Source organism: Rhinatrema bivittatum, chromosome 16 (assembly GCF_901001135.1).
Source record: "Rhinatrema bivittatum chromosome 16, aRhiBiv1.1, whole genome shotgun sequence".
Classification (NCBI taxonomy): domain Eukaryota; kingdom Metazoa; phylum Chordata; class Amphibia; order Gymnophiona; family Rhinatrematidae; genus Rhinatrema; species Rhinatrema bivittatum.
This window is the reverse complement of record NC_042630.1, coordinates 19,439,150-19,448,506: the sequence shown is the minus strand read 5'-3', so window position 1 is coordinate 19,448,506 and position 9,357 is coordinate 19,439,150. Positions and strand designations below refer to the sequence as shown.

Sequence of the window (9,357 nt, the reverse complement as noted above, 5' to 3'; positions counted from 1 at the left end):
CCCAACAAACGAGTTCCAAGTGAGCTGGCAGTAGCTTTGCCCACCTCGCCCCAGTCCTTTTTTTTTTTCTTTTTCTCCGGCACACGCAGGGAGTTTAGCTCTGATTGACGCCTTCTGGAAGGGATCCTTCGGAAAATCAGAACTAAATTCCGTGCCTGAAATGGAGGAAAAAAAGAAAATCAAGACCGGATCAGCATGAGTGGGGATGAGGTGGTAACCCTAGTTGGCAGCAAGGGCCGGATCAGAACAATACATTAATAAATAAAACCCACGTACTAGTTGATCAGGCCATATGAAAGGGGGTGTTCTTTTGGTACCCCCCCCAAATCCATAATTAAATGGCCGCCAAGCCTTTCGTTACGCCGGTCCCTTCCTCCCCCCGGAGACAAAACTGGTATGACGTGACCCTTCTCGGTCGCTCAGGGCCCCTGTGTCCCTGCTCTATTTTCAGGCCAGACGATCTGGGACTATTTTAAGGCGGGGCGGGGGTCCATTCCCTGATGCTCCAGGTGAGAAGTGGCTCCAGGTGTTGGAGGCGGTATAAAGGGCTCCTGAGGCTCCCCCAGCTCTCAGTGTGCTGGGGTTACGGCAGCAGCAGTCAGGATGGGGCAGAGAGTGAGATTGGTCTTTGGGCTCCTCCTCGGGCTGCTCGGTGCCACCGCCTGGGGCTCGCTCTCTGATCGCAGGCCTCCCGGGGTCCTCGTCCCCTGGCTTCGCTCCGGTCCGCCCGAGGCTGGGGGCCCGCCCCCCGTCGCAGTTCGGTGCAAAGAGGCTCGGATGGTGGTGACCGTGCAGAGGGATCTGTTCGGCACGGGGCGGCCGATCAAAGCTGCTGACCTCCGCCTGGGTCCCGCTTCCTGCCAGCCCCAGCCTGGGGCAGGAGACGCCGCCACGGCCACCTTCGACGTGGGGCTCCACGAGTGCGGCAGCAGCCTGCAGGTAAGGCCTTCCCTCTCTCTTCTCTAGCTTTTACCTTGCTGTAGTCTTAGAGTAGATGCAGTTTAGGTGGGAGGGTGTTGGCTCTCTATTTTTTTTTTTTTTTAAATTTTAAGTTAAAATCAATCTGGGTTGGATGTTACTCAGCCTGGACCTACGTTTCAGAGTTACCACCTCGCTTGAAGGCTCTAGGTATAAAGAAGCTGATCTTTTGGTCTCCTATGACTGCTTGGCAAATCTGCTAAAAGCAAGATCAGCTTGGAGCAGTCTAGGCTGGTGATGGCCCTGCAGGGGTTGTGTGTACGTGGCAGAGCAGTTATGCCTCCTATATAAGAGATCTGAGGCTGAGCTCTTGGGCTGTACTACAGCCCAAGAGCTCAGCCTCAGATCTCTTATTGTAGTGTGCCCATTGTAGTACAGAACTTGCTGTACTACAATGGGCACACTGGCTGTGCAGACGCTTTCTGAATTGGGTGGTAATAGTTAATAGCACTCACCACGTGTAAATTCCCTGTAGATGAGGCTATGTGCTGATCCCGTATTGCATCTGGTGTAAGTCTAACCTGTCCAGCTGCACATTCAGCTGTGTGTGCTGACCTGAGCACCGGATATTGCATCGGGCTGAAGGTGCTTCACACCGTGAGTTAAGCTCCTCTAGCCAATAGCAACCATTGGCAAATAGCACTTGTTGGTGGCTGACCTCTCTGCAACTAGAACTGCTAGGCCTATTATAAGCTTGCAGACCTTGGATCCTCTTAACTAGAGACATCTGAGGCCTTAACAGCAAGGACAAGCAGGGCTCTGATCTCCTGCTGTCTACACGCTGAAAGAAATCAGCCAGCAGCTAAAGGCATAGGGGAGCTCCCTGTGCAAGAGGGAAGCTGGGATTTGGGAACATCTGTTAAATGTGATGAGTGTAAGAAGCAGGGATGGGGGGGAACTCTTTGGAGGGTGAAGAGAAACTAAGGAAAATGGGCCATGAGAAGACCTCTATGCTAGCCAAATAAAATGCCAAGAATTATCCAGAAGTCTTTCTATATTCTGTCATAATACCCTCTGAACTCCAGGGGAAAAATAAACTAAAATGAGTTCCTACTTATACTGCAGTAGGTAGCTTGGGCATGGCCATGTTTGACACTAGCTGGCAAGCTCTGGGCTGTGTGCTTGACTGCTTGCTTCTCAAAACTTGGCCCTTTACCTCTTACCTGTACAGTCTCCCATGGAACAAGCTGCTGTGGTCATCTGGTAACTAAGGCTAGGGGTGCAGCGCCAAACTCTTCTGCCTGTGGAGTGCTGGCATTCCGATAGACTGGCTCGAGTTAATCTGCAACGCACCCTTTTGTCTAGTAGAGAAGGGGAGCTTGGCTCTGTGGCGCACATGGTGGTTCCAATTGCTGTTAAGTGACCTTGGGGATTGATGATCAAACAGCTTGGTGATATCCTTCCCTTGAAGCTTCCCCTCTGGATTCAGCATAGGTTCTCTGATCTGAGTGGGAAGTCATCATCCAGTCAGAACTAGACAGTATTTTATTCTGTAATTCAAATATATTTTAATCATGTATTTGACATTTCACTGTAAACGGATATGTTTCCTATGAACGTCAGTGTATATAAAAACAAAATAAACAAGATGCGATAGAAGTAACGGGAAACATTCAAGGACCAGGGGAGTGCCTCCTGTTTTATAACCTGAGTAATTCTAGGCTCCTTGCATATTCTGTGCCTCCTGAAAGGGGCTGGATTTAGATAAGATTCTGAAATGGTTCATGCAATCTCTTTCCAGATGACTCCAGACACGTTGATCTACAGCACAAACTTGTTCTACAACCCAACCTCTTCAGGTAGCAGAGTCATTGTCCGGAGCAATCCAGCTGTCATTCCCATTCAGTGTACTTACCCAAGGTAAGGTGAATGTGCAACCCTCCCCATCCTGTTCCCACAGCTGACTATCCTCCTCCTCTAGTTGACTTAAATCCCTGGTCTTTCCAATCTCTGCAGGACTGGCAATGTGAGCAGCAAGGCTATCAAGCCAACCTGGGCTCCCTTCAGCTCTACCGTCTCTGCAGAAGAGAGGCTGGCTTTCTCCTTGCGGCTGATGAATGGTAAATGGGAATACAGCTTCTAACAGGAATTCACTTGTAGGAATCTGCTTGCACTAAACTTCTCGAATTTTCAGGTGACTGGAGTGCTGAGAGAACTTCCACTGTGTTCCACCTGGGTGATGAGATCCACATTGAGGCCTCTGTCGAGCCTGGAGACCATGCACCTCTGACAGTCTTCATTGATAGCTGTGTGGCTACAGTATCTCCAGACAGGGACTCCAGTCCCACATACAGCATTGTTGACTCCTATGGGTAAGGCCTTAGATGGCTTCAGTTATTTTATTTAAAAACACTTATATTCCGCTATTTGGATACAACCATCATAACTGTTTACAATTTTACTAAGAACAAACAACGTCTCCAATGACTGGTTACACTCTTCCTTAAAGCTTGTAAAACAAATTACAGAATAAAAAAGAAACATACATGCATTCATATCAATGTTTACTGTTGGCTTATCCTTGCTCTTAAGATCATATTACTTCTCATCCTTTTCTGTGCCAAAAGCTTGCCAATATAACCATGTTTTCAGTTTTTGTGGGTTTTTTATTTTTGTTAATGTGCTGTATTCGAGTCTAATCTTAGATCAATTGGCAGATTGTTCCAAATAGTTGGTCCGGCCAGCGACAAGGCTCTTTCCCTTACAGAAGTTAATTTAGCAGATACTAACAATTGAATAGACAGGAGACCTTTTTTTGGCAGTTCTCAGGTTTTTCTGCGGCATGTGTAATCTTATTGCTGCATTTAGCCACATGACATGTTATGTATTGCTTTATATTGCACTCGCTGCTCAATTGGCAACCAATGAAGCTCTTAATACTGGTGTAATATGCTCTTCTGCTGGTCTGGTAGATGGTAGCTGTCTCGTAAGGTGTTACCTAAGCATGTCAACCCATGCATCTTATCTCCTTAGATGCCTGGTGGATGGGAAGCAGGAGGACTCTTTCTCTGCCTTCAGATCCCCACGGATCCAACCAGAAAAGCTCCAGTTTACTGTTGATGCCTTCAGATTTGCTGGGAATACAAAGTCCTTGGCAAGACCATCTCTTCTCCTTTTTTTAAAACATGGTAAACCTAAAATACCCTGTTTCTAGAGTGTTAATGATTATCTTATTCCTCAGATCTACATCACGTGCAACTTGAGAGCTGCTGCGGTCCGTCAGGCACCAGGTCCCCTGAATAAGGCTTGCTCCTTCAGTAAAACCAGCAATATGTAAGTAGCTTGGAGTTACGCTGGGAGGGGGAAGACTGAATCCATCTTCAGATGGTGTCAGCAGTGTCCTCTTCCAGGTGGTCTGCTGTGGAAGGACCCAGAAACATCTGCAGCTGTTGTGAGGGACCAAGTTGTGGAGAAGCTGGAGGACTGTCCAGGGGTCTAACTGATCATCTTGGAAGACCAAGCAGGCTTGTGAAGAGAGGAGCTCCCGCGTCTGGTGAGAAGGCCCTTCCAGATGGTGGGACTGACCTAGAAAGTAAGCATATCTGACAGCTGAATGTCAAACTCATACATCTTGTATGATAGTTTAGCTGAATGGAGGTGTGAGAGGGGCTTAATTTGTGGGGGGGGGGATATAGTTCTGGTGCCTCCAGGCTTAAGAGGCAGAGCAGCAGGGGTGTCCTTCGCTAGGCAGCCTGCAGGGAAGAGGAGGGGCTGAGTTTGGAGCACATAAGAGAATAGCCACTCTGCTCCCTAATCCAGCCCTCCCCACCTGTAGTATAGAGAACGGGAAGGGATGATAACCGCCAAGCAAAACGGATGCAAAGGCATTAAATTGGCACAGGTTGTGAGCAGGGCTGCCCATTCTCAAGGCTTCAACCCTCCCCTTGACACAAGATGTGACTGGCAGGGCCATTCAAACTTATGCTAATTCACCCCTTTCTCTACCCATTACTGAGGGCTTCACTTCTGACGGAGCTCCCCTATCAAACAAAATAATCCATGCAACTATTGGCTCTATTTATGGCCCCCCCAGCCTTGGAGGAAGCAGAATGGGGTTGGAGCTGCTTACCCTACAGACAAGGATAGCCACATGGCTTTGGGGTTTTTGTGCAATTTCTTGCACAATTGGTGTCGTGAGGGACCCCAGTTAAGGTAAGATGTGGAGTGACTACCTGTCAGCCCCACTACCTCTGCCTCGCGGGTGTGCTGCCACCCCAGGCCCTGTCAGCTTTGCTGTTGGTGACAATGAGGGGATTGGAGAGCATAGGGGACTGATGTGAGCAATATTAATCTGTTTGTAGAGTGGGGGGAGATAGGGGAAACTCAGACCAGTACATGGCCTTGCTGCCGCACACCCCTATGTAAGGAGACTTTGACAGTGAACAGTCTGCGTCTACCTCCCAAAAAACACAAGGTGAACAAGCTGCTTCTGGCTTGAAGAGGGGGCCTGTATCTTACTGGCCAAGAAGGGGTGGACTGGGGCCACTAGAAAATGCAAGGGATGAGTTGAAGATGGAAGGCTCAACCCCCAAGTTACAGCTGCTTTCTCTAACCACCTCTTCCTCCTTACCCCAGAGAGCCTGCATCCCTCACCTCCCAGCACACTGGGTGTGAACTGGCACCCATCTCAACTCTCTACCTTGGGCTAAAAACATTAAGCCCTGGGAGTGATGCACGATAGCAGTTGCATTAACAATGTAATTCTTGCTGCAGAACCAACTTATGAAACCTGCAAAACCCCCCCCCCCCCCACCCCCCCCCCCCCCCCCCCCCCCCGGCATGATTTCTCTCTGTCAAATACGGCTTATTCTGTTTGCCTTAGCAGATCCAGCTCTGAATGTGGAGGCGTCTCTCCAGCTCTATCCTATCCTCATTCTGGAGGAGGTCTCCATGGATCTCGGATACAGCGCTTCAGAAGAGAAAGCAGCATCTCATGGTAAAGTTAAAAAAAAATTAAAGAGCTTGGTATGGGATGAGGCTAGGATAAGAGGGCCAGCCCATCCTAGCTTGTGTGCTGGGTGCAGTCGTGTGAAGGCTGACTTGTCTTCCCTACCCCCATGGATGCTGTAGGTCCTCCTGATGGCATGAATTACTGTTACCACTTAGTCAATGCCTCCTTTCTAGCTAGCTTTAGGTCCATACTGTGGCTAGTGTCTCTCTTGTTGCATTAACTCTGGCTGACGGAGCTGAGCACCTTTCCCTGTTCCTCTTCATGCAGGAGCTGTAAGGAAGCCTCTTGTACTGACGCTGGTACTGGTATCATCCACCCTACTGCTGGCTCTCATTGCCCTGGCCGTTGTCCTCTGCAAGAAAGTCAAGAATCCCTCTTTGTAATGTGCTGTATGAACTGTCTACAAATAAACAGTCAAATGCGTAACTTGTAGCTGCCATGGTGAAGTCTGTAGGCTCCTGGGAGAAGACCAGAGTCATTGCTAGGTCCTTAAAAGAAGGAAAAACAGGGCCATGGAGCCATCTTCGGTTAGAATTGATCTCCTCAAATGTGCTTGCCCACTGGTAACTCGTTCACAATCCCCTCTACGTCTCTGTGCTTTCAATTTTCATAGAACTTTAAAGTGAAATACTCAAGCACACTTTTAGTATTTACATATTTGAAATGTTTCTTAATATAAAAAACCCCCCAACTTGCTGTGTTATGGGTTCAAGCCTGCACCCATGCTGCTATCCCAGGGGCAAACATGGTTCATATCTCCAAAGTTTGGTGGTTTTTTTATTTACTGTTCCACTTGAATACTAAAGGTCCCCTAACTCCTGTAGGCCATAGTAACTCCATGAACCATGTCTCAATAGCATCTGATCTAATGTAAGGCAGGCATGCCTGTGTCTTGCTAGTTGCCCTGCATCAGGGCTATGCTACGAGGCTTTGACAGTCCTGCTGCTTTCACTGCTTACATGGCTGCCACATAGACTGGAGAACTTTTTGTGACTCCTCATAAAACTGTTCCTTGTGTAAACAATTTTTAATAGTGCTGGGTGGGGGATGTAGAGCAGGGGGCTGGGTCTGTAACCCATTCTTCCACTCCTCCCCTGAAACTCTGGTAACCTTGGCCAAACCTCTCACCTGTTGACTTGTATACCCACTTCCATTGTCAGCTCTTGGAGGCAGGGAGTTATTGTACCTGTTCTAAACAAAGGGCTGTAGCTGCCTTCAGCCTTATCTGAAGAGGCTGGCAAAAAAATCCCCCCCTGAGATGGGGGAAGCCTGCCTCTTCCTGGTATTCCAGCCCGGGCCCTGTCTGCCTCATGCTTACTCACTCCTGCTTCCACCTTCTAGCTCCCCTTACCCTCAGCTGCTTTCTCTACTCCCCCACAGCTCCTGCATCACACTACCCAGAAGCTCCTCTCCTCCACCAGCAGGAACAAAATATCACTTTAATGCCTTCTGCCAGCTGCACTTCAGCCCCTGTACTAGGCAGGCAATGCACAGGAGTAGGGCTAGCTCCCTGCTTCACTTTCAGAGGGAAGCAGCAGGTCAGCCCGGGGGCTGCTTCCTGGTAGGGGGAGGGAAGGAGCAGCTCCGGCTGCTTGGAGCTGTTCCAGTACATGCTTTTCCTGTATGGGGCTGCTCCTGCCTCCCCTACTGTTCACATCTTCCTACAAAGCTTCTTCACCTTCAGTAACTTAAAGAAACATAGCTTGCAGATGGTTAATGAAGGTAGGTGCACGGTACGCTGCAGGCAGGCTGAGGATAGTCAGTGACTTTCACATAAATATATTCACAGATCTTCCTCCTGCAAGGGTCCACATCACAACTTGCAGCCTTCAAAGTGCCAGGAACAGTGGGATGTTCCCCCCCCCCCCCCCCTGCTTCCTTTATTAACAGCTAAGGATTGGGCCAAGCCCTCCCATGGGTTTACAGGGCTGCTGGCAGCAGGTACGTGAGCCTTTGCACATTACCTGGCTGCAACTGCCAGACCTACCCTGTGGCTCCTGGCCAGAGGCTAGACCCACACCATGCAAGCCTGGCTCTAGCTATCCCCCCTCCCCCCACACACACAGCAAGCCTAAAGTAGCTGAAAGCCAGGGCATGGCCGCTGTGCAGGGGGAGGGAGACAGCATCCCCTCCACGGGTCCTGCCATGGCTCCCTGGAGAGCTCTGGTAGGAGGGGGGAGGTGTTGGTATCCTGTTCCTTGGCAGGGCTTGTCTTCCCCTCCCCCAGCATCACTTTTTTTTTTTTTAGGCTGCAGCCACCCCTAACCTGTACAGGGGGTCACTATAACCCTAATGTCTTGTTCCCTATTGAGGAGGGAGCAGTGACAGTATTTAAATATGTGGCTAGCACTACAGGTGCAATAAATCAATGGGGGGGTGGCGCTACCATGTGGGTGAGTGGAGGGTCAGCCCTGACCACTGCATGGCTATTAAAGGGGTGGGGGAGCCCCTTGAGGCTGGGGCTGCTAGCTGTGCTGGTTTGAGACAATCCCCCCTCCCCCCTGGAGTCATGATGGCCTGGGGGAGGGGGCCCCTCCGCTGTCACACGGTGAGTGCTCTGGGGCCAGGGAAACGACCTATGCTCCCTGAACGTAATCCGCTTTTAAAAGGTGGAATACGAATCGCGTGTCCAGTCCCAACCCCTGCTTAAGCTTGTAAACGAACAACGCCCCAACTAGGGTGGGAGAGGGCACCCCCCCCCTCTCTCAAGCTGTGCCCTCGTGAGCCTTCTACACTTAATGAGGCAGTGGGCTTTCTAGCGAGCTAGGATCAGGTTATGTTAAAACCCGCGTGCCGTCGTGCGCCGAAACTACCCCAGGACTGTGCCTCTCTGCCCTTATAAATTGGGTGGGTAGAGGCTGCCTCTGCGATGCACCTTAACTCGTTGCACCACTCGGACGTGTCACCCAGCCCCTCTGAGCGCTGCTGTTCCCATCTCTCAAACACTGTGTCCTGCGCTGGCATTCACGCTCTCCTGTCCCTCAGGACTGCGGGCTGCTGGCCTTCAGCCTGGAAGCTGCTGCAACTTTTAGCACATCCCACTTCTTCTTTCTAGGCCACACCTACTTCCGTCCTTGTGCTCCTGTGTGTTTTTATTTATATATATATTTTTTTTATATGGCGCTCATGGTGGGGACTGCACTGTGTGTGGTCTCTTGGCCCTAGCTCCTCTTGAAGGGGCCTACAATGCCGCTGCCCAGCTTGGGCCTCACAAATGACCTGAATAAGCTTGGATTACTAGGCTTGTGCAATTGCACTGCCAGTAAAGCTGTGTGAATCTGCTCCTGGCTGCCGTTCTGTGCAAATGCAGAATCTACTCCCATCCCTCCAGCGGGCAGTATAGCAGGGGACAGGCCTGTGGCCAGCAAGAGCCCCCTCTGCAAGCTGCGTGCAGGTGCGCTGAGTAAACGCACCTGCTGGGGTCAAGA

General features: G+C 50.2%; 1 protein-coding gene across 2 annotated transcripts; it reads left to right on the top strand.

Moving 5' to 3' along the window:
* The first annotated feature begins 519 nt into the window (after positions 1 to 519).
* Positions 520 to 6,829, top strand: LOC115077171 (zona pellucida sperm-binding protein 3-like). Of its 2 annotated transcripts, none has more exons than XM_029579424.1 (9): positions 520 to 939; positions 2,720 to 2,838; positions 2,935 to 3,038; positions 3,113 to 3,290; positions 3,952 to 4,072; positions 4,160 to 4,251; positions 4,329 to 4,510; positions 5,804 to 5,914; positions 6,197 to 6,829. In XM_029579424.1, the coding sequence occupies exons 1-9, from the start codon at positions 604 to 606 to the stop codon at positions 6,310 to 6,312; spliced, it is 1,359 nt and encodes a 452-aa protein (XP_029435284.1). In that variant the 5' UTR covers positions 520 to 603; the 3' UTR covers positions 6,313 to 6,829. The 2 variants fall into 2 exon arrangements, with proteins under 2 accessions (XP_029435284.1, XP_029435283.1); XM_029579423.1 differs by having other exon boundaries at positions 5,801 to 5,914.
* Positions 6,830 to 9,357: the final 2,528 nt, after the last annotated feature.

Coding starts and splice junctions, on each gene's coding strand:
- LOC115077171 (XM_029579423.1), top strand. CDS start 604: ATGGGGCAGAGAGTGAGATTGGTCTTTGGGCTCCTCCTCGGGCTGCTC. Junction 3,291..3,951: donor AGCATTGTTGACTCCTATGG/GTAAGGCCTTAG, acceptor TTATCTCCTTAG/ATGCCTGGTGGATGGGAAGC. Junction 4,073..4,159: donor CTGGGAATACAAAGTCCTTG/GCAAGACCATCT, acceptor CTTATTCCTCAG/ATCTACATCACGTGCAACTT.